This window comes from Schistocerca americana, chromosome 1, assembly GCF_021461395.2.
Source record: "Schistocerca americana isolate TAMUIC-IGC-003095 chromosome 1, iqSchAmer2.1, whole genome shotgun sequence".
NCBI lineage: Eukaryota > Metazoa > Arthropoda > Insecta > Orthoptera > Acrididae > Schistocerca > Schistocerca americana.
In genome coordinates, this window is record NC_060119.1 from 902,784,642 (window position 1) to 902,809,989 (window position 25,348).

Consider the following 25,348-nt stretch of genomic DNA (forward strand, 5'->3'; position numbering starts at 1 on the left):
AGTATGGGGAGGGGGTGCTTCACCCTCATTGGTCCAGGGGGAGGGGAGAGGGAGTTGGCGCCACTCTCGTGTCACATGAGTGTTCTGTCTGCCATACCTGCAAGGTTATCACATATATGTTTCGGAACCTTCTGCTCACAATATCTATATCGTAAATAGAAAAATTAGCGAAGAGGTTGGCTCCACATCGCTGCATGTATTGTGACCTGGGCGTCGGGCTCTGACAGGCTTTAGCTGAACTAAGACGAGTCAGGAGCGGGCTTGAACAGTCGTTCGGCACGAAGTTTATAAATCGACTGTTTATTATATAATTCGATCCAAGTTACATACGGTTTCCACTATAAAGAATTACACTTTATCTAAATCTGGTGATCTCGGCATTGTGCACCTAGCATCAGAAAAGCCATTTGCAGAGTTTAAAACTAGTACATTTAACAGACATTCGTTTGAAAAAGTGGTAAACTTACAGTTGAGCCCTGCAGCGTTGATGATTTCACACATTGAAACACAATGTTTTCGTGCTGAGGAGTCATTTATGAGAATGCCGTTGTATGAATAACAGCAGTTAGCAGTGAGACAGTTAATGGTTGCATTAATGAAAACCTCAACATTTATTACGAAAATTTGAAAATTCATTTAAAAGCATTATTAAGTGTGATTCAATACCTAGAACAATTATAAATTGCAAAACTGGAATCCGAAAACCGTTCCTTAAGTCATGGCACTGTGGCCATTTCACGAATTATTTCCTTAGAATACTAAAACGTCCTTTGGTGCATATTTTAGAGTATGATTTTGTAGTGCCTGCAGCATCACCAAGCTCCATTCGCCTGTGTTTGGCCCACACAACACCAACATATTCCATTATAAGCAGCACAATCGTCTTTTATCTAGTGTGATCCCAAGGTGTCAAATAGAGAAAAAATGGGTTTAAGAGGGAGCGAATGTCTCTCAGATTCTGTAAGCTTTTTCTGTAACCTGCAGGACGAGTCGGCGAAACATCAGTCTCCTGTCCAGTGTGACTCCGAGATACTTAGCCGCTGAGGACCGTTCGATGGCTTCACCCTACAGCAAAATTTGTAGTGGGTATTTGGGAACCATCTTCTGAGTTACTTGATGTCCTAAGTTTTTGAGACATCGTATGATAGTTCCCATTTCCGTGTCCACATGGCGAAGTTGTCGTTTGCCTGTTGTAGTCGTCAGCATGTCATGTCAACATTCGTGTTACTATAACAGTGTTATGAGCATGTAGAATGAGCTACACACCTTTGTCCGGAGACAAATCTACAGCGTAGACTGTGGATTGCGTACAACAGCAGGCCGAGAACAGAGCCTAGGGAATGACTGTGTGGATGAAACCACAGGTGGACATGACGTTGTCAGATTGTCAGCGCTTACATGAAAGATTCAGCCTTGTAGATAACTCTGTAGGAGACTGGTGTATTACATGGGGACCCTTACACTAATATGTTGTACAAAACATCCTTATGCCATGTGGAGTCAAAAGTTCCTGAGACTTCAAAGAGAATGGCAGCGAAATGCTCCCAAAGTTCCATAGGTTACATAGAGTATTTTGATAGACATAGTTTCTATGGCATGGTCACGATGGAAACTCAGCTGATTATTGGGAGCAGGCCTGTGAAGATGCAATAGGTGTATCCTGTCCAACAGTTTTGACAGCATGGAAAGGGAATCTGTCGTTTGGTAGCTCCTGGGAGAGTCGCACTTTCTTACCAGGCATCAGAATAGCAACGATCTCGGTGTGCTTCCAGGCTAGATGGTCGGTGGCTGCAGGTGGTATTTGTATTAGCAGGTTAGTAAATAAATCTGGGCCTCCTGCTCTGTTGAAGTTGGAACAGTTTAGTTGATTCTTGAGCACATCTGGTGTGATTGGTTCAATGATGTCATCACCTGCTCGTGCTCTTAGATGTTGTGGCAACCTCTCAGTGATGAGGTCGATGTGTTACAGGTCAGCTGAGTCGATGATCAATGTAAAGTTGAGTCTGGAACCGCAAGACCGCTACGGTCGCAGGTTCGAATCCTGCCTCGGGCATGGATGTTTGTGATGTCCTTAGGTTAGTTAGGTTTAACTAGTTCTAAGATCTAGGGGACTAATGACCTCAGCAGTTGAGTCCCATAGTGCTCAGAGCCATTTGAATGTAAAGTTGTTGACGAAGGTGTCCACTAGAATGTTCACATTTGCATGAGACCCCGCAAATGGAATTATTGTCCTTAACAAGTGGCGGGATTTTTTAATCATCTGATGCTGCTGGTGGACTGGCGTTTTGATCTGTTTGGATCATCTATAGTGTTAGGTGCTGTTGAACTGCATCTTCACTGGGTTCTCGAGGGTTTGGAGCATCTTGTAGAACGTTTGTCACACTTTCACGAAAAGTGTTCCAAAATGTGCTGCAGATGTAGAAAAAGTATCTACTTTCAGATCAGATATTACTAGCACATAGTTCTATGGCAAAACAAGTCTAATGATTGCTGTGATGTTGCATGGGAGCGATTTTGCGATTGTAATATCTAAGGCAGTACCTTTCCTTCTGTTAATCTGGTAACATGTAGGATCACATGGACCAATGGCAATGGCGTCTTTATCTCCAATGATGTGCAGAAGATGGTGGCTGCTAGCACTAGTCAGCATAGAGTTTTTTGGATTAACCTTTTTGTGTTAAAGTCTTCGTCAATAAACATTCTACCATGGAATGCGAGAAGGGTCCTGCATATCTCAGTAGCCTGTAGGTAGGTGGCTATGATACTGCCTTGCACTGTGTCAACTGCTACTCATGTTGATTCTGGTGTCTCCAGGTCTGGTAACAGTGGGAAGTCATGTCGTGATTTCTTTCTGTAGATGACCATTCCATTGCAGGCAGTTGGACTATAATTTCTGTAACAGACAAATTGCCGACCTGATGTCAGTGCTGCGCTTTAAATGAGTCTCCGTGGGAAGTACATGTCTATCTCTTATTTGGCAAGAAATTCCCAGAATTCTCCAGCCTTGTTGTTCAGGGTGGGCAAAATAAATATTTCATCCAACCCAACCCACGTATATATTTTTAAATTTTTGGGCCAGTTTTATTTTGCCCAACCTGTACACGACGTTGATATTCTGTTTCGACAGTTAACCCGAATGCTCATTGTCGATATTGTCAGAATTGATGGGGCTTATGGCCTCTGCTACCGCTGTAAGGACAATGGATGCTATACAATAAAGGATTTCATGTATACCCTTCAGTAGTTTCAGTGTATCATTTAGCGTGTTTAACCTCTTCACGCGAGAGATCTTTTTTTAAAAAAAAGAAGAAAAAACAGGAAGTTTTTCTTTTCATATTTTACAGTAAATAAACAAACAAACAGGATACAAATGAAAATGAAGTATTTTTTGATGATTTGGTAAGTCATAAGTAGATGTCCATATATGTTGATCTCATGTCTGACTTATCGTGAAAATGTATTAGTCTTTGCTTTGTATTTTTTTCTTCCTTACTTCAATAAAAACATTTTATCAGCAATATATATCACCTGGTGATCAAAAAGTCAGTATAAATTTTAAAACTGAATAAATCACGGAATAATGTAGATAGAGTGGTGCAAATTGACACACATGCTTGGAATGACATGGGGTTTTATTAGAACCAAAAAAAAAAATACAAAAGTTCAAAAAATGTCTGACAGATGGCGCTTCATCAGATCAGAATAGCAATAATTAGCATAACAAAGTAAGACAAAGCAAAGATTATGTTCTTTACAGTAAATGCTCAATATGTCCACCATCATTCCTCAACAATAGCTGTAGTCGAGAAATAATGTTGTGAACAGCACTGTAAAGCATGTCCGGAGTTATGGTGAGGCATTGGCGTCGGATGTTGTCTTTCAGTATCCCTAGAGATGTCGGTCGATAACGATACACTTGCGACTTCAGGTAACCCCAAAGCCAATAATCGCACGGACTGAGGTCTGGGGACCTGGGAGGCCAAGCATGACGAAAATGGCGGCTGAGCACACAATCATCACCAAACGACGCGCATCTGTCGGACATTTTGTGAACGTTGTTTTTTTTGTTTGTTCTAATAAAACCCCATGTTATTCCAAGCATGTGTGTCAATTTTTACCTCTCTGTCTACATTATTTATAGTTTATTAAGTTTTCAAATTTATACTGACTTTTTGATCACCCAATATAGGGTGTTACAAAAAGGTACGGCCAAACTGTCTGGAAACATTCCTCACACACAAATAAGGAAAATATACTAAAATGTAGACTTTCACGGCCGGAAATATCATGTCCATTATAATTATCCGGGCTGTTATGCCGTGGTCGGTTGATGAATTCTGTGTCGATTCCCAACGTTTCGTCTCCGACTGCGGGAGACATCTTCAAGGGGGTTCGTAGCTCAATGGAAGGTCCAACACACCCACTGGCTCGCTACTGACTGCGGGAGACATCTTCAAGGGGGTCTGTAGCTCAATGGAAGGTCCAACACACCCACTGGCACAGTGTGTGTGTTGGACCTTCCATTGAGCTACGGACCCCCTTGAAGATGTCTCCCGCAGTCGGAGACGGAACGTTGGGAATCGACACAGAATTCATCAACCGACCACGGCATAACAGCCCGGATAATTATAATGGACATAAAGAAAATATGTTATGTGGACATGTGTCCGGAAACGCTTACTTTCCATGTTAGAGCTCATTTTATTACTTCTCTTCAAATCACATTAATCATGGATTGGAAACACACAGCAACAGAGCGTACCAGCGTGACTTCAAACACTTTGTTACAGGAATTGTTCAAAATGTCCTCCGTTAGTGAGGATACATGCATCCACCCTCCGTCGCATGGAATCCCTGATGCGCTGATGCAGCCTTGGAAAATGGCGTATTGTATCACAGCTGTCCACAATACGAGCACGAAGAGTCTCTACCTTTGGTATCGGGGTTGCGTAGACAAGAGCTTTCAAATGCCCCCATAAATGAAAGTCAAGAGGGTTGAGTTCAGGAGAGCGTGGAGGCCATGGAATTGGTCCGCCTCTACCAATCCATCGGTCACCGAATCTGTTGTTGAGAAGCGTACGAACACTTCGACTGAAATGTGCAGGAGCTCCATCGTGCATGAACCACATGTTGTGTCGTACTTGTAAAGGCACATGTTCTAGCAGCACAGGTAGAGTATCCTGTATGAAATCACGATAACGTGCTCCATTGAGCGTAGGTGGAAGAAACTAAAATAAGCTCTAACATGGAAATTAAGCGTTTCCGGACACATGTCCACATAACATCTTTTCTTTATTTGTGTGCGAGGAATGTTTCCTGAAAGTTTGGCCGTACCTTTTTGTAACACCCTGTATATATGTATATGTGTGTTTTCTTTGAAACAGTAAAGTGAATATGCTAATGCACAGAGAAAATGAAGTTCTTCAGTTAATATTTTTGAAATATATGATTTCTAATAAAGGTTTTTATTGATGCTGTAAAACAATTTCAAAAATGCAGGAAAATAATAATCGAATACCGTAATAATTTCTGGCAAGTAATAATTCTCTATTGCCAGTAAATAAATCTTCGGGTTTTATGATAATCTTCAAAACAGCTATTTTTCTTAATATATAAATACATTCCACATCTGACGCACATATCTCTTATCTTGGAGGTTTCCCCCGTTTTGAGGGATTCCTTGACTCAACAAATTTGGTTCGTTGGCCAACATTGTAAAACCTAACTTCTGAAATTGATTGCGACAAAAATCTTCTTAGCTTTTTATTCACGTTTTCTATATCATCTGTTTTTCACTGTCAGAGTGAAGCAACTGGCACGACATCTTAACGTTTCTATTGTTTGCCAGTCTGTTTCATCGAGCTAGGTAGGACAATATTCAGTCGAAAACGAGAATTCGTCATTTTTCCTGTCAGATTATTCCGCATTTCTGTCATTAAGAAGAGGTTTTAATTGCTCATCTGTTAATATTTCGTGCATTGTTGGAAGTGTAGCATTATAACCTGAAGTTCATATACGAGGACCTGCAATTTATGCAAATCTGAACTAATTTTCAACATCTACGTTAGTAAGTGAACATAAGAGCCTAAAAAAAAAAAAAAAAAAAAAACCACGGGTTTTCAGTGTAATATTTAGTCATAATAATTATTTATATACCTATTCGATGAGTGGAAGTAACTAGTTTCTGTATATGACCAGCTGTAAAATAGCACACGAATCGTTACTCGTAAGGTGTTGGAGCCTGGTTTCAAAACTAAGAACTAGATGGGCCACACTCGCGTACCATCATCGGTCTATAAGCGGAAAAAAACGCCTTTTTACGGAGAAAAAAAATGAACGAAGGTCCACATGTGTGGACCGAAGGATTAACTTGATGATGGCAATGTTGTTTTTTCTGGCCGAAACTCTGGTAGCTTGGCAGGGGCGCCAGCAGGTTTTTGTCTCAGTAGGGGCAAAAAATTTTCACCATATATATATACATATATATATATATATATATATATATATATATATATATATATATATGTATATATATATATAATGTTTCTGAACCGTATTCTGCCAATAAATTGTTTTCTTACCACTAATAATTGTTTAAGCGTTAAAAAACACTGCTCATGCAATGAACGCAGTTGGATTTGAATTAACAGTCTGGAAAAAAAAACGGTTCACTACACTCAACTGTATAAACCTGGTCAAATTCACTTACATTACTGTGAAAGCTTCTTTTATGCATTTAACAATAGCGTTCTGCAGCTGCATAGTGTACTGAGAACGATTCTTTCATGTGATACAGCTCTATTTTGGAATAGGCCTACGCATACTAATATGCTTACTGAATTACTTTTGTTCTCTGAAGAACATTTGTCGTTTCATGGTAAACCAGATGTTTTCCCCTTGTATGCAATTTAGAAATACTGATGCACTTTTAGTAGCATCCCAAAGTTATGAACATAAAAAACTAACATTATAACTGTTGTAAAACCTGTTTTTACATTAGCAGACTGTACATTTTGCCGCCATTTTCGTTTGGTCCTATCCTACGCTTTTTCTCTCTGAACTACTTGTTTTCCTGCTATTAAAAATCGACATTCGGAAGTAACTGAAGGATATCTTGTCATCCTTCCCTTCAAACAACGTTTAGAAAGCTCCATCCTCGCCTCTTCTTAAATTAATTGGATGATGATCCCAAATTATTCGGTTTTTCCTTCTCCTTTTCATTAGTCGACACAATAACAATACTTGGAATTTACTGTCTGTTCATTTCAAACAAAACTGTACGTTTAAAAACAATGAATAATTTACGTAACACATTAAAATTAAATGAATGGATATGATGATGAAAGTACATTGCCTTTAATCTGCTGACTCGTGCGGTGGCGACGGTGATTTTACCGCCATTTGTGTAAACACTGGACTTCTGACAATGACGACGGTCAATTGACCTGGCGGAAAATATCCGCTGTGAGTGCAACCGGCCTTAATGACCTGGTCAAAAAGAGCGTGGCCCGGCGGTCCGACCTGTGGCCTTGAACAGCAACGGCAACGGCAACGGCCAGGCCGCATCGTTGTTGTAGATAGGTGTCGGTCACACAGGGCGCGACTCTGGCCGGCTCGTCGCACCGGCTGGCGCCGAGTTTCAACACAGACAGCCCTGTGCGGCTGTTTGCATTTGGTGGCGCATTTGACAGCAACGGCGCGAGGCCGAGGCAGATCTTTGATACCACGCTACACGTGCAAGCTGCTATGTGATGAGGTTCCGTCCGTTTCCACGGTGTGACAGCTGACGCAGCAGCAACCGCTTTTGTCTGTGCGGCGTTCCGTGCCCCGGTCATCCGCCGTGCCTGACCTGCACAGGCAGACTGCGGCGTTGTGTCTGACCAGGCCTTCAAGAAGCTGAAAATCGGTTTTTATCTTTCCTGTATGTTTGGAAACTGGCACATCCGGGGTATATTATAGTAACGAAGCCTAGAAACACAGGTGGCCCATGTGACTCCTAAGGGATTGAGACCACTCATTTCTAAGTCATTATCGAACTATCACATACAAGCCATCATTGTCCCATTAATCACAGTCACTTATTAGTTACCATCTCTCTACAATATGCCATATAGGTCAAGTGCCTGGATGGTTAATGGCGTACCGTCGCTTGCAATACTGAAGTAAATGGCAACCGGCAAATGTTTCAAACTTGGTCCCAGTGTGGCGACTCCACATGGTCATAGAGAGGAGACAAATAAAACGAAACGCATTCCCGAATAAAATTTGGCAGTTCTGCAAAGTTTAGATTCGTGTGCTATGCTGTATTCTTACAGGCAGGCGCGCTAGTGTCAGCCACATCGGTTTTAGATGAATTCGCTGTTTCTCACACATTTGCTGTTAAGGTGTCTCATTTTAAGAGTTAATGTTGTGGGAATATTCTAATTGCTCTCGTAAATGCACATTTTGAGGCACAACGCCATGTCAGTAAGTGCACCACTGCTGACAGACGTTAATAGGTGCTTAAATAATAACAATTTCAGATTGTTAAATAGGTAAAAACAAATTATTTTCTCTTTTTAAGTAAGAATAAATCGTTCATTTTCGTCTGCCTTAATACATTTTCTTGCTATTTACACTTCTCTCTGTTAGTCCCCTGAAAAATGAAAAAGAAACAGGGCTTTACTTTCTATTTTGTAAAGTAAAAACTAAATGTACACAATAATTTCCACAACCCATAACAGATTCATGTCTTAACAAATGTTGTGAACTTTGGTTGAAAGGATGATGTGACTGTTTTATTGTTAGAAACATATTAATGTAGTTTGAAATACTGTTGTAAATTTAATATTAAGAACAAAAGAAGGTATACGATTGTGGAAATCGGTTCTGTTACTAATAATGTGCAAAACTTGACTACTCACATACATGCATTACTTAAACAGAAATTGAATTCGTCTTGGGTCCTTCCCATAACTATCTACCACTTTTTCGATAAAGGACTCCTCCTGTGATTTTATCTTATCACGATGAACTAGCACCATACATAAACAACTGAGTCGATTATCTGCCATGGTAGTTCTTAGCCACGTTTTCACGTGCCTGAGAGTGCTGCAAACAAACATGACGTAGGCCTATACTAATTCATACAGTGTAACCTTCTTCAATTACTCTATTGTGATAACATTTCAAACAAGATTTAAAAATAATTAGAAGAAATGTATCATCTGATTCAATAAATTGTTTCAAAGTCTTTCTAATTAAATAATTACAATCAGAAAAATGTTACTGTGGTAATTAAGTACCTGAACGATCTTTCCGCAGAGCAGGTGGTTGCCGGTAAGCTAAGGGCTATCTTCAAGGCTGAAGCTACGCCGGGCAAGAATTTGGCTTTGTCCAGTAGATCAGTCAGGCTTAATTCAGCAATATCTCCTTCAGTTGCTTTATCGCGTTTCCAAATACTGATCCATGGTCGTGATTCTTCAGCAAAGTTATCTAAAAGATCGCCATAAAATCGTTTGATATTTTCAATTATCCTTTTCATATCTAGGCCGCTTTGGGATTTCATTACCTTTAGGTGCAAGCAGAAAATCTCAAAAGATGCCTTGTTTTCTTCTGAAAACCGTTCTTGCAAGGACTGGACTAGGGAATCCAAATATGGAATAAAGAGAGATTTTCTGTAGTACTCAGTGACAGAAACTGATGGATGATTTAAACGATGCATTTGTCGTGCAAAACTCGCAGTTGTCGAATGCCAGTGACATGTATTCCAAGTGCACTATAGTTGCTTTCAGCATTTTTCATTATAATTTCAAATTCGGCTTCCGCATTTTCTCTGTCATCCAATAACATTTCTACAATTCCTTGAGTGTGTTCTGAAACTTCTAACAAGTTAATGCTTACTGATTGTAGGATATTGGTGACGGGTTGTAGTTTGGCTGAATATTTTGCTATGACTTTTAATGTAACAATAAATGTTGAAGTAAGTGTGCTGTAAAGTTAGCAGGCTTTCTGCCTAGTTTCGCGATCTCCTTCTTTATGTAAAATTGCTAATGCTTCAACAATTTCTAAAAACTTATCATTAAATTTCCTTATCGACTTATGCTTCTCATACCAGCGTGTCTCACACAGTTTTTGAAGGTTCCCAATTAGAACTTTCCTTTGCGTGCTCCCCCGGAAAAAAGAAATTCCTTCTTTGATAACACCAATGGCATTTCTAACCTCTGGTAAGGTGTTCAAATCATTCACAGCTACATTAAGTCTATGGCTAGCACAATGATAGAAGCGAGCCTTGGGATATTTCTCAGCAATTATCTTCTGTATTCCGCCAATTTTACCGGCCATCGTACTGCGCCCGTCATAGCCTTGTCCTACCATTTTATCTAGATTTAAACCCCAAGCAGATAAAGTAGATATTATTGTGTTGGAAATATGTTTTGCATCTATTTGCCAATGGTGTAAATCCAAGGAAGTCTTCTCTGACAACAATAGTTGCAAGGTCTAAATAACGTGAAGAAAGAGAAAGTTGTTCTGCGCCTGCAATATCCATTGTTTCGTCTGCCAAAACTGAAAATGATTCGCTGTTATTGATGGTATTAATCCAATCATTTCTTAGTATTTCGGCGCATACATCAATTAAATCATTTTGGGTTCTATGAGAAACATAGGTAGCATTTTTAGGCGCACCCTCAAAATGTTTCCGCATTGTTTCGTCACCTATCTGTAACAAATCATCAAATACAGCATTTGAATTTGTTTTTCCTCTTAAAGGTAAGTCATGTAATGCACAAAACAATACACAAGAAACAATTGATTTTAACTTTGCACGATTAGTTTGTACTGATTTCGCAAAATTCTCGTTGGCGAGTTCTTCCACACTTTGTTTTGTTTGTCACAACACTAATGAAATTATTTGACTTTTCTATTGCATCTTTATGCCACTCGGAATTCATATGCATTTTTGCACATTCATGGATCTTTTTGAAACTTGTGAATGGGCGGCTTATGAATGCGCCATGATGACTACCATGCGTTATGCGTGGGCGGAAAAGCAAACAAAACTTGCAGAGAGCACCTTTAACTGCTTTAGAATAGACCATCACGGATATAATGACAGCCAGTCTGGTCGAAATGTTCTTTTTGTGCTGTCTATGTCATTCTTAAAATTCTTATACTTTAAGCAATTGTCAATATCCTTTTTTTTTTTTTTTTTCAATGTAATTTCCGACATCGGGAATACTGACCAGGATACTACTACCCTTTTCATCAACGCACTTGAAGCCAGCAGAGGTACTGGCTTCGTCTTTATTTTCTCCATCAGCACAACTACTGGAATTTTTAATAGTGATGGTTGCGTTTGACTCACCCTATTCCTGTGATACCTCATCATAGACAGTATCTTCTTCGGCACCTCCACTTTCATTTGTAGTTTTCATTCGCTTATGAGGTACACGTGTATCGGTCATTTTGCCACTGTATACACTGCGCTTTTACATTCGCAACGCACAAACGTCTATGCAAACCACAATCATGCACCACTGTTCACTTACAACTTACAATGAGTTTACACAACCCTTAACGCGATGAGATGCCGAACCGAGCTGAGTGATGACTAAAGAACAGAAACTGAAATCGTATCACAGTGGTGGGAGGGAGGGAGGGGTTTTGGTTCAACAATGAAACAGCGCGGTGTCCATTAGACCGCAAGCCAGCGACTTTGAGTTTCGCGCGATCGTTTGGAGCGGTTTCTTGCGATGGATATGGAAATATTTATGCGATATGTTCCTATTAGAACATAGCAAGACTCATCTAGAACGTTCCGGAAATGAAGGTAGCTCACGCAACACCCTGCTAGATCACGTTCGTTAACAGTAGTTCCAATGACGAATATTCCCTACTTCTACAGACAAGTAGCGATACTAGTGGCCACACAGTACCCTCTAACACTTTTTCAGCAAACTAACAGGAACATAATACAATACGCTAATTTAAATTAGCGTCTGACGTTAACCATTATTTGAAATGTGAAGGAATAAAATTTTGGTGAGTGTGTTTTGTTGTGCAACTATATTGTGTTGCCAGTTGAGGTTTATGAAGAGGTTTGTACCTAATGATGTGGGAACAGAGAAGCTGACATTTTAATACCCTATAAGTCATAGGTTAGAAAATTTAAAAAGGGAAATGGATAGGTTAAAGTTAGATATAGTGGGAATTAGTGAAGTTCGGTGGCAGGAGGAACAAGACTTCTGGTCACGTGAATACAGGGTTATAAATACAAAATCAAATAGGGGTAATGCAGGAGTGGGTTTAACAATGAATAAAAAAATAGGAGTGCGGGTAAGCTACTACAAACAGCATTGTGAACGCATTATTGTGGCCAAGACAGACACGAAGCCCACGCCTACTACAGTCGTACAAGTTTATATGCCAACTAGCTCTGCAGATGACAAAGAAATTGAAGAAATGTATGATGAAATAAAAGAAATTGTTCAGATAGTGAAGGGAGACGAAAATTTAATGGTCATGGGTGACTGGAATTCGAGTGTAGGAAAAGGGAGAGAAGGAAACGATGAAAGAGGAAGCCGCCTGATAGAATTTTGCACAGAGCACAACTTAATCATAGCTAACACTTGGTTCAAGAATCATAAAAGAAGGTTGTATACATGGAAGAAGCCTGGAGTTACTGACAGGTTTCAGATACATTACATAATAGTAAGACAGAGATTTAGGAACCAGGTTTTAAATTGTAAGACATTTCCAGGGGCAGATGTGGACTATGACCACAATCTATTGGTTATGAACTGTAGATTAAAACTGAAGAAACTGCAAAATGGGGGAAATTTAAGGAGATGGGATCTGGATAAAGTGAAAGGACCAGAGGTTGTACAGAGTTTCAGGGAGAGCCTAAGGGAACAATTGACAGGAATGGGGGAAAGAAATACAATAGAAGAAGAATGGGTAGCTTTGAGAGATGAAGTAGTGAAGGCAGCAGAGGACCTAGTAGGTAAAAAGACGAGGGCTAGTAGAAATCCTTGGGTAACAGAAGAAATATAAAAATGCAGTAAATGAAGCAGGCAAAAAGGAATACAAACGTCTCAAAAACGAGATCGACAGGAAATGCAAAATGGCTAAGCAGGGATGGCTAGAGGACAAATGTAAGGATGTACAGGGTTATCTCACTAGGGGTAAGATAGATACTGCCTACAGCAAAATTAAAGAGACCTTTGGAGAAAAGAGAACCATTTGTATGAATATCAAGAGCTCAGATGGAAACCCAATTCTAAGCAAAGAAGGGAAAGCAGAAAGGTGGAGGGAGTATATAGAGGGTCTATACAAGGGCAATGTACTTGACGACAATATTATGGAAATGGAAGAGGATGTAGATGAAGATGAATTGGGAGATACGATACTGCAGGAAAAGTTTAACAGAGCACTGAAAGACCTGAGTCGAAACAAGGCCCCGGGAGTAGACAACATTCCATTAGAACTACTGACGCCCTTGGGAGAGCCAGTCCTGACAAAACTCTACCATCTGGTGAGCAAGATGTATGAGACAGGCGAAATACCCTCAGACTTCAAGAAAAATATAATAATTCCGATCCCAAAGAAAGCAGGTGTTGACAGGTGTGAAAATTACCGAACAATCAGTTTAATAAGTCACGGATGCAAAATACTAACGCGTATTCTCTACAGACGATGGAAAAACTGGTAGAAGCTGACCTTGGGGAAGATCATTTTGGATTCCTTAGAAATATTGGAACACATGAGGCAATACTGACCCTACGACTTATCTTAGAAGCTAGATTAAGGAAAGGCAAACCTACCTTTCTAGCATTTGTAGACTTAGAGAAAGCTTTTGACAATGTTGACTGGAATACTCTCTTTCAAATTCTGAAGGTGGCAGGGGTAAAATACAGGGAGCGAAAGGCTATTTACAATTTGTGCAGAAACCAGATGCCAGTTATAAGAGTCGAGGGGCACGAAAGGGAAGCAGTGGTTGGGAAGGGAGTGAGACAGGGTTGTAGCCTATCCCCGATGTTATTCAATCTGTGTGTTGAGCAAGCAGTAAAGGAAACAAAAGAAAAATTTGGAGTAGGTATTAAAATCCATGGAGAAGAAATAAAAACTTTGAGGTTCGCCGATGACATTGTAATTCTGTCAGAGACAGCAAAGGACTTGGAAGAGCAGTTGAATGGAATGGACAGTGCCATGAAAAGAGGGTATAAGATGAACATCAACAAAAGCAAAACGAGGATAATGGAATGTAGTCGAATTAAATCGGGTGATGCTGAGGGAATTAGATTAGGAAATGAGACACTTAAAGTAGTAAAAGAGTTTTGCTATTTGGGGAGCAAAATAACTGATGATGGTCGAAGTAGAGAGGATATCAAATGTAGACTGGCAATGGCAAGGAAAGCGTTTCTGAAGAAGAGAAATTTGTTAACATCGAGTATAGATTTAAGTGTCAGGAAGTCGTTTCTGAAAGTATTTGTATGGAGTGTAGCCATGTATGGAAGTGCAACGTGGACGATAACTAGTTTGGACAAGAAGAGAATAGAAGCTTTCGAAATGTGGTGCTACAGAAGAATGCTGAAGATTAGATGGGTAGATCATATAACTAATGACGAGGTACTGAATAGAAGTGGGGAGAAGAGAATTTTGTGGCACAACTTAACTAGAAGAAGGGATCGGTTGGTAGGACATGTTCTGAGGCATCAAGGGATCACCAATTTAGTATTGGAGGGCAGCGTGGAGGTTAAAAATCGTAGAGAGAGACCAAGAGATGAATACACTAAACAGATTCAGAAGGATGTAGGTTGCAGCAGGTACTGGGAGATGAAGAGGCTTGCACAAGATAGAGTCGCATGGAGAGCTGCATCAAACTAGTCTCAGGACTGAAGACCACAACAACAACAACAAGTCAACATTTTCGAGATGGAACTCTCACCATGGGTACCATTCTTAATGGGACCACGTACACATGTAGTAGTTTGTCGATCGACGGATTCGCTTTATTTTATTATAGCTTAATAGTTTTGCCCAGAGTTGGTTAACATGTAAACAGTCTTTCCTTATCAGATATGCATTGTTTACAGTTACTAAAATCTCGTATATTCCGGCTATAGATATCTATCTTTAATTTTGTATTTTTCGTCATAAAGATACTGACTGTATCGTAGATTATTTTTCAAGGAAGATATAATTTTTTTGCGTTTGTGTTTAACGTCCCTTTATGACACAACTGATTCTTTTAATGTGTAAAGAACGAACAATGGGCGTGCCTTCAGGAAAGACGCTTAAATGTTGTTCAATAATGTATTTGTAAAAAGTTAACAATTAACTGCTGGTTCATCTGATTATTCCCATTGTTACCTCACTTGCTTTTGTTAATTCCTACCACGCGTGGGTGTAGAAATAAAAATAAAGATACTTCGTAGGCAATAGCTGTAAGACGGATATATAACAATTTTGCACATCTTCAACGAACGAGATTTCTTAAAGAAAAACTCACAATTTTTAAATTTATCATCATTTTTTAATTTTAGTTCGATTCTCCTATCTCTCTCTCTTTTTCGTAAGTCATCGGTCTTCTGAATTGTTTGATTGATGTGGCCTACCACGAGTTTCTTCCCTGTGCAAGCCTGTCTATCTCAGAGTAGCGCTTGCAACCTACGTCTTCCATTATTTGCTGAATGTATTCCAATTTTTACACTTAACAGTTCACTTTAGTACCATGGAAATTATTCCGTTATGTCTTTACGGATACGCCTTCTTGTCAGTGTTTCACATGTATTCCTTTCCATGCCACTCTCCGGAGAACTTTCCTTATCTTCTTTCAATTCGAATCTTGGGTGCGATGACTTGTCTGACTTCTCTGGGATGCATTTCCGTCGTTTGACGACATGGCTTCGTTTCTGCACTGCTCACTGGTCGTCTCGGTGAGAGTAGGTGACGGCGATTGTGCACCATTTGAAATGGATGTTACGAGGGTGACTCCTGTCTTTCTCAGCACTGATTCCTTGTGCCAGCTATGCTGTTGGGGGATGTTAACCTGTACAACTCACAGCATGATCTCCACAGCAAGTGGAACACATCAGCTTCTTCTTTTAAAACTTTTGTTTGCGTTTGCTGCTGCTGTGATTGCCGGCACATTTTACACATCATGCAGACGTACTGCTATGTAGTGAAACGTTGTTTTGGTCCTCTTCTGGGCTTTAGTCCCTCAGTGCTGACGTCAGCTGCTGGTACCCACTTGATGTTTTGTGATGCTTCTGTTCTCGGCAGTGTCTATGGCGATGATTGATTTTCTTTGTCTTGTGTATTCCACTCACACGACATTGTGCCTCGAGTGTCATTTTCAGATAGTTCAGATAGCATTGATTGGGAGTCTTCTAATCACGATCTTCTTTAGAGCGCTCATTGTGGAGAGTGTAGGTGCAGTATCCAGGTTTCATTTCTTTGGACATTGTTGTAATCTTTGAGTGTTCATATCATATTCTTGTATGCTGGTTCTGGCTAAATTTGGGAGGACGACTGTTCAATCCCGCGTCTGGCCATCCTGATTTAGGTTTTCCGGTTCCTTTGAAAGGGCACGGCTGACTTCCTTCCTCGTCCTTCCCTAATCCGTTGAGACCGATGACCTTGCTGTTTGGTCTCTTCCCCCAAACAACCCAACCCCTCTGGCTAAAAGAAAACCTAAGTGCAGTTCCTTGCAGAGGATACGAGGATGGCGCTCAGGTCTTGTATAGGTCAGTTATTTTCCTACATAGTGGACAGCAATCGATGGAGGCTTGGGTTCTCTAGCAGAGGTTGGGTAACTATGTTTGAGACTGTTCTTCATTATGTGATCATGATGAGTACGTGTTTTCAGTATTAGTGCGATGAATATGTTGCCAATGACGCAGGGGTGGCGTCTTCTTCTTCGCAGTTATCTTCTCTCTTGAAGTTGGCGTCAGAGATTGCGTGACAGGTGGCTTTGGTTGATACCTGTGCACCAGGAACATATTTTGATGCACGTATCCCACGTCTGACATTGTCATTTGCTTCTTGCTCTCTTACACATAAGTCCTTCTTTGTTTCATTTGAGCTTCTCTTTTTGATTGTGAAAAGGCTGATGTTATGCATCTCTTACGGTTTGCAGCCTCTGTTTCCGTGGCCTTTGGGGCTTACATTGCTGCCTCTTTGGGGGCAAGTGTTGCCACAGTTTCAGAGGTGGGAATTGGGTTGACAGAGTGGCGGATGGCCACCAAGTTGCTGTTTCTGTTCATTTTGTGTTGACGAGATGGTGGCATCTGCGTTTCTCTGGGTGACCTTGTCGCAGCCCATTTCGTTGTCCGTTGTCAGTCTGGTCCATTATAGTGGGTTGAGCAGCCCTGACAGTCACTGAGCTGGAAGCCACAGCCTGCTGACCAGCAGTTATCCATCCATGCATAGACAGGGCTTGTGCATTCACCCAAATGGCACTCTTACTCGAGTAATGATGCCTCACTGTCTAAAACATACTGTATATTTCACTCATTTGCTAAGTATGTTGGTGGAACTGTCATTAGTAGATAGCTGATTAATATTCGTTTTTGATACTTACTGAAATGTTTTTCTTTTGTGCAGATGGTGTGGCTGAATATTTATTAGGACAAGAAGAATTTGCTAAAATACCACCACCAGTTGTTAGAACTCCATTGGGATCTTTGAGGGGCTCAGTTATTGCATCCAGAACTGGAAAACCAATATATTCTTTCAGAGGAGTTCGCTACGCCCAGCCACCTGTTGGAAACCTCAGATTCAAGGTACAGTGTGCTTCAATTTGCATCACATTTGTTTTCTGAATTTTGTCATTACACAGGACGTCTCACAGCCACTACAAAAGAACTTTTTCTCGTGAATGGTGTATACAATGTTTTTAGGAAGAAATGCATTTTAGGCAAACTCGTAAGCACTAATGGATTGGTGAACCGTGCTCTGCCTGGAAGATGTGAATTACTCTTATGGCTGTTTCAGTCATAAAACTTACATAGGTCTGTATTTTAAATCAATTATATAAACCTTTTCTGTGACTTCAAATTAGAGGTTCAGGTTTACTGTCAGTTAAAACTGAACTTGGCTTACATAGCATAGTTGCAGCGTTACCAGATTTGTAGCATTGTTGCAGTAGTGTTTAACTTATACCATCCAGTAATTGCAAGTTCATCATCATTTGAACTTGAAATAATATCTTCCTCTCATCATCTCACTGCTTTGGAAGACTGAGAGCTGATTAACCAATCTCATTGCTCAGTAGTCAGCATTTCATCCCAGTGCATCAACTCTCATGCCAGTTCTCTTTGTAACAAGCAGGACGCTCAGCATGCATTGACTGTAGACATTTGATTATGACAATACTTGACATCTCTGTTCAAGATTTATAGCATTTTAATTTATTGATATTTTCATTGGAATTACATATTTCCTTTTGACTGACACTTTCAATGTATATATACGAGGGTTGAATGAAAAGTAATGCCTCCACCTTTGTAAGTCTTCAACAGTTGGTAGCATTGGTATGTGGCAGGTACTGGCTTATTCCATAGCCTCTCTTCTACAGCTCCAGTTGGCAGGCAGCCTGCATTGAACGGTTGTGTTGTTCCAGTGTAAAGTATGGAACCTTGTGCAGACGGTCGGTCAATGGGATTTAAGCAACGTGCAGTCATAGAATTCTTGACAGCAGGTATCACTCAGAGAGAAATTGCAAGCACAATCGGTATTTCACAAGAACGTCTGGGTCACATTATTGCTTTGCTTGGCTGTCGGAAGATCTGTGGGTAACCCTGATGCTGACTCCTGAACTGAAAGCGCACAGACTTGGAATTTGCCAGGAACTCCTCTCAAGTTACGAGAATGAAGGTGACGCCTCTCTCCATTCAATGGAAACGTGGGTACACCAGTACAACCCAGAGACGATACGTCAGTATATGGAATATCGACACAAAGATTCGCCCCAGAAAAAGAAATTCAAGACACAGCCCTTAGCTGGAAAAATCAAGGCCACATTGTTTTGGGACACTGGCGTTATCCATGCTGATTTCCTTGATCGTGGAACAACAATAAATTCAGAGCATTACGTCACAACGCTGCGAACTCTGAAATGACGGCTAACAAGAGTCCGAAAGAAAAAGGGAAATGTTTTCTTGCAGCATGACAATGCCAATCCGCACACTTCACGTGCCACCACAGCAGAACATCAGAGACTGAATCTCACCACCGTATGGCATCCGCCATACAGCCCAGATTTAGCACCGTCTGACTTCCATCTGTTCCCGATGATGAAAGGCTATCTGCAGGGATATCATTATGCTTCTGATGAAGACATTGAGATAACTGCGAGACTGTGGTTTTGGAAACAGCTTCAGAAAACTTGTTCATCAATGGCAGAAATGTATCCAATTGGCTGGTGATTATATGGAAAAGTGAATGCTGGTAATTAAAGATCACATTCAAAGGATTATTCCTGCATTTGATTTATTAAAATATTCCCATCCTCTCCAAATTAACGAAGATGGAGGCATTACTTTTCATTCAACCCTTGTACCTTCAATACACAGGTATCAAAATTGCAATAATCACTGGCTTTTTTGCAATCAAATAATTTACTATACAACAGCAACAAAGTGGAAAAAATATATATATATAGTTCCATCTGTAGTAATGTTCCCCAATTTTATCACAAGTTCTTCCTCATAATAAAAAAAAAAAAAAAAAAAAAAAAAAAAAAAAAAAGATGAAAGTGTGTTATAAAATGTAATAGGTCAAAGTTTGGATTTTACGGGCAGTGTACACATCTATGTTGTTAACTGGCAGAATTTGGAACTCATCAAACTACTTTCAGATATTATACATTTAAATAGTTAAATTATCTTTTCACTCACATGAAATTCAGAAGTGACTGTTCTTCAAATTAGCAAGAGGAGTACAAGCATAATTATTCAGAAACATGTAATATGCATTCATATTTGCTAATGTGAGGAAAGGTCCATTTAAAGCATTAGTATATACAAACCTGTCACACAGATATTTCATCTATACATTAAAACCACTAATATTATATTATTCTTTACAGAATTCTAGATAAATACAAACTTTCATTCTTTTATAGTAGGAATATGCCATTGATCTACACAGGGTTAGTAATAAGTAAGGGGATAAACTTTGGAGGTGGTTTCTCACAGGAAAAGAAACAAAAACATTCATTATATGAGTGTGTGATATCTGCTCTTTCAGATATGTCTGAAAGAATAGATATCATGGAATCTGCAGCTGTGATACATGTTATCTAGTCTGAAGGTGGAGGGGGGAGAAATAAAAGGAAAGGGAGGAACTATTGATGTCAGCTGCATCACAACTTTATGCAGAATCAGTAGCACTGATTGAAAATGTTTGCATTCACAGTCCCCTTCCATGTCCTCCATGCTCGCTCCTTTGAGTTTCTCTCAGGAGGTCAAACCTAATTGTGCATCAGCACTGAGGTTGATGCATTCAGTGCCCATCAAGACAAATTAATTACATGAATGTGAAGTGTCGGTTCTTTCAGACATGTCCGAAAGAGGACACCATTTAGAATCTGCAACTATGAGATATATTATGTAAATTTAAGGTGGAGGGAGGGAGGAAGGAAAGGAAACTGTTGATATCATCTGCATTGGGACTTTATGCAGAATCAGTGGTGATGATTGAAAATGTGTGCCAGACCAGGATTTTAACCCAGCATCTCCAGCTTACTAGGCAGTTACATTAATTACCTTGCCATCCAAATACAGTGCTTATCTCGGCACGCCTTCCAGCTGACCCACCTAGTGCCACCTATTCGCAATCCCCATCTGTGTTCTCCAAGCTCACTGCTTTGAGATCGCCACAGGAAGCTTGCTGGGATAGCACGTGCAAGTGTGATAAACACTGTGTCTTAATGGTGGTGTGGTTAATGCAACTGCCTAGTAAGCAGGAGATCCCAGGTTTGAATCCATGTCTGGCACTAATTTTCACTTGACACCACTGATTCTGCTTAAAGTCCAGATGCCGCTGGCATCAATAGTTCTTTCCCTCTCCTTTCCTTTCTCCCCCCTCCACCTTCAATTTGCATAACATGTATCACAACTGTGGTTTCAGTGTGGTATCTGTTCTTTCCTGCATTTCCAAAAGAACAGACACCATGCAGTCATATAATTTATTCGCTAGGAGAAATAACTTTGCCTTGTGTACTGGACACAAATTATTTTTAGCCTGTTTCTCATATATACAGCCTTGTCAGTTGCTTATGGTATTGAGTACAGCTTTATGAATTTTGAATGTATGTCAGTAGTGACAAAAATATGGCAAAAATTTCCTCTCACCTTGTGTTAATGTGTGAACCAATCTATGGCCTACGTTTTGTCTGCATCTACTGGTTTGATATACTTTATTTAAGTTAGACATATTAAATCTTTGACACTTGTCACAAGTGTTTATTCTATCCTGTGCTGGGTTGGACAGGTTTCTGAAAACTGCACTTTCACCTAATTTCTTTATATGACAGAGCCTGTAGTATAAATGGATATAGCTTATGACCTCGTTATTGCACTTCTCAGGCCAACATATCATGCAGTCTTCTGAATATTCCTCCTTCCCCCTCCCCCCTCCCCTCCCCCAAAATCATTAACAATTTTATGTGGACAAGTTATTATTACCTCTCTTTCTAATTAATATCATTCTGAATTTCAGGTGTTCCTCTTCACTTCAGTTCTACCCAGGGTTTTTTCAAATATCTTCTGTCTGTTTCCTGCTTTCTGTTATTGTTAATAATGATGGCCGTAAGCTCTTGCACAGTTATTGGCTCCCATTTATTCAAGGAAACTATTCAAATAATTTGCTACATAACTCTGTAATCATTTAGTAAACTTAACCTGTTTTAAAGACAATAATCATCTCATCAGCCAGATATACAGGAGTCTGCACTATTCAAAAAAGTCTTTTTTGATCAGTAAATATTTTAGTCTTATGCCTCCAAAATAAATTTTTAAACTTTTTGTATCCTTATGTGATAACTCGGTCTTTGCACTCTAAAATGCTGTAGTTTCTTTCAAATTGTATCAGTGCCATGCTAAAAAGCGCAGTGGTTCTCTTTGCTTTATAATTACCATTTTTCACTTCTTGAGAAAGCTCAATTCAAAGGTTGTACCTATTACTGTCTCTAGCTAATTCAAAGGGATATTTAAAATTGGACCTACAAAAATTACTTTGTATTAAATCTCATTTTCTTTGTCAAAACTCCTGTGTCATATAATCTGTTCTTCCTTAAGAAACAGTTTAAATTTGATTTGTCGAAAATTTTCAGTAGAACCTGCAAAAAGACCTAAAATCACTGTTAACAGTTTCTTATGAACTATTACAAGGAAATTGTCTGTTACTTCAATTTTTATGGATCCTTCTGTATTCACTGCTTTGTAACAATATCATCTGAAAAGTTTATTTCAGGTCATACAAATTCGGATTTCAAATGTAATTGTTGGGTTCAAATTAATGATACGAATATAATAGAGGGAAACATTCCATGTGGGAAAAATATATCTAAAAACAAAGATGATGTGACTTACCAAACGAAAGCGCTGGCAGGTTGATAGACACACAAACAAACACAAACATACACACAGAATTCAAGCTTTCGCAACCAACGGTTGCTTCATCAGGAAAGAGGGAAGGAGAGGGAAAGACGAAAGGATGTGGGTTTTAAGGGAGAGGGTAAGGAGTCGTTCCAATCCCGGGAGCGGGAAGACTTACTTTAGGGGGAAAAAAGGACAGGTATACACTCGCACACACGCACATATCCATCCGCACATACACAGTCACAAGCAGACATTTGTAAATGCAAAGTTCTGTTGGTTGAAGCAAGAAATGGTGAATGGAAATATCTGAATTCTGCTCATGAGGCTGATTGGCCAAAAGTAGTACGTTGTAAAGTCCTGGAAGGGTTTGGACTTCACGGAAATGGGCAGTCGGACCCCGTCTCTTGTGGGGTGTAGAAGATGTGTGCCCCATGGGATGAAGATGGTGTTTACATAATGTATGTCTGACATGAGGAGCAGATGATTCTGTGTGATCAACCAAATTACACCTTGCAATACAGAAAATCCAAAAGTGTGTTCCTGTGCACAGGCGAGGGATTCTGATTGAGTCTGTTCCAGTAATATAGGTGAGTGTTGCAGTTTAGTAAGTGTGGTTGTTCTCTACAGTAAGAAGCCTCACAGATGAGTGTGGGGCCATTAGCTGGCTGGAATAGGAGTTTCATAAAAGGGATGGACTTGGCAAGGTTTAATTGAAGACAGTAAATAGCACTTGTTTCCATGTAAATCTGAGTGTGTGTGACTTTTTCCTTATTTGCTTTAACTGTTATGCTGTTTTATCTTTGTGGAGTTTACCATCTGAAGATGTTAGCAGCCACTTGGAGGTGGTATGAACACATCCCAGTCCAGTGCTCAGATTTAGGAATCTTTCTAAGAGTAGTAAAATAGCCTTTAATAATTGACTTTGGTGCAGTGAGGAGTTTTATCACAGTCTTTCAGGTCAACATAAGGCTGGTGACACTTATTTGTGCTTATTTAATAGTGTAACAGTGCAGAGAACCAGTTCAGGTCTACCAAAAAAAATTCCCAAGTAAGTCTGTAGAGCAGTAGGTCAAGTCATCATGATGATTGACCTACCTCATTATGTAAATCACATTGTCATATGCTATGCTGATGACACAAACTTGCTCACCTCACATCAGAGCATCTCGGCTTTGGATAAATTTACACAGGAATCACTCAAGTCTGCCTTCCACTGATTCTCCTCACATAAACTATTCTATAGTCTAGAGAAAATACAGCAACTTCTTTTAGGGCTGCTTAATGCCATAAAAAATAAATTTGTAAAACTGTTAGGAGTCTATCTTAAATCCAAATTTAACTGGGAAGAACATGTAATTCATGTGTGCAAAAAGATTTCAGGAGTCTCCTATCTTCTTCGTAAACTTAGAGGCATGATTAGAGTGGACTATCTTGGAGTAATGTATTTCGAACTTTTCCAGTCACATAATGGCATTCTCATTTGGGGCCATACATCTCACATATCAAAAGTTTGAAAAACAGGAAAAACATAACTCATAAAGTATAAAACTGTTCCTACAGAACACTGCTGTCCTCTCTATAAAAGACTAAGACCACTGAACATTGTAATCAAGACATAAAGAGAGTGTAACTAAATTCCCTTTACAGACATTGAGGACTTGTGCTGCAGATGGTTAATTTTAGCTTAGGCACTCATGTGTGGAGATGTAACATTTTTCCACTACATGCAAAATACGACAACATATGTTCTAATACCTGCACTTTTGGTGCCACTGACTACGGTATTATGTATATCATTCACTGATCGCCTGATGTCCCATGCCCACTACAGGTTTGTTTACATGCCATTCAGTTGAGTTTGTGGTCTTCCCAAAGGGATTTGTAGCCACAGCTGTGCTTGTGACCTGTACCTATACTTTACTACTGTGTACAGCTGTAATCATTCATTACAGTACAGAATTCAAGCTGTATGTACATTTCATTTTTAGAGTGTTGCTGTTGATTTGGACAATAGTGGATAGGTCATGGTGGCCCAACTGCTTGGGCTGCACATTCTCCCAACTTGAACCTGCAAGACTACTACCTGTAGAGTCACATGAAATACTTGATTTATGAGACCCTGTGGCATTCGAGGAAGACCTACTGATGCTGGTTGTAACTGTGGTGGATGGTGGAGGACTAGAGTGATAGGTGATCATGTATACCAGAACATGGTACAGAGGTACCGTATCTATGTTGATGATGGTGTTCATAACATTGAGCCCTACTTCTAAGTGGACCCAGATGAGAAGCAGCAGGAGTCAGAGAGCAACATATATTGTAGTATTTTGCACATAGCAAAAAAACAGTATGTTTTCAGACATGAATTCCTATGCTAAACTTAACTGTCTTGGTCTCCACTATAACTCCTCAAAGCCTATAATGAGAATTTAGCTACACCCTGTATATGTCTGTGTACAATTTGTAGAAAAAAGTCGTGACATGAAAGGCATTGTCTGGGAAGAAATTCATGACTGCAACACTAGAATGAAGGCGGATTGTGACATACTAAGGTACAGGCTCTCAAAAACTGCCAGCTCACACAACGTGAATACTTTAAAAATGTTCAATAAACTATCAGAAACTGTTTGGGTCATGCCATTCAAAATTCCCAAAGAAAGTCTGTATGATTGGTTTTCAGAGAACATTTAGTAGCTCAGTAAGTTAACTTTTTTCACCAAGTTGTAATTGTAGTGTGTAATGAACACTATATTCATCATTTT

At 39.8% G+C, this 25,348-nt stretch overlaps 1 protein-coding gene across 1 annotated transcript in view; it reads left to right on the forward strand.

Moving 5' to 3' along the window:
* LOC124547545 (esterase E4-like) overlaps positions 1–25,348 on the forward strand; it is a 244,047-nt gene that overhangs the window by 19,719 nt on the left and 198,980 nt on the right. The window contains exon 2 of the mRNA XM_047125113.1: positions 17,587–17,765. Coding sequence (XP_046981069.1) covers positions 17,587–17,765 — 179 coding nt within the window. The remainder of the gene's footprint in view (positions 1–17,586; positions 17,766–25,348) is intronic.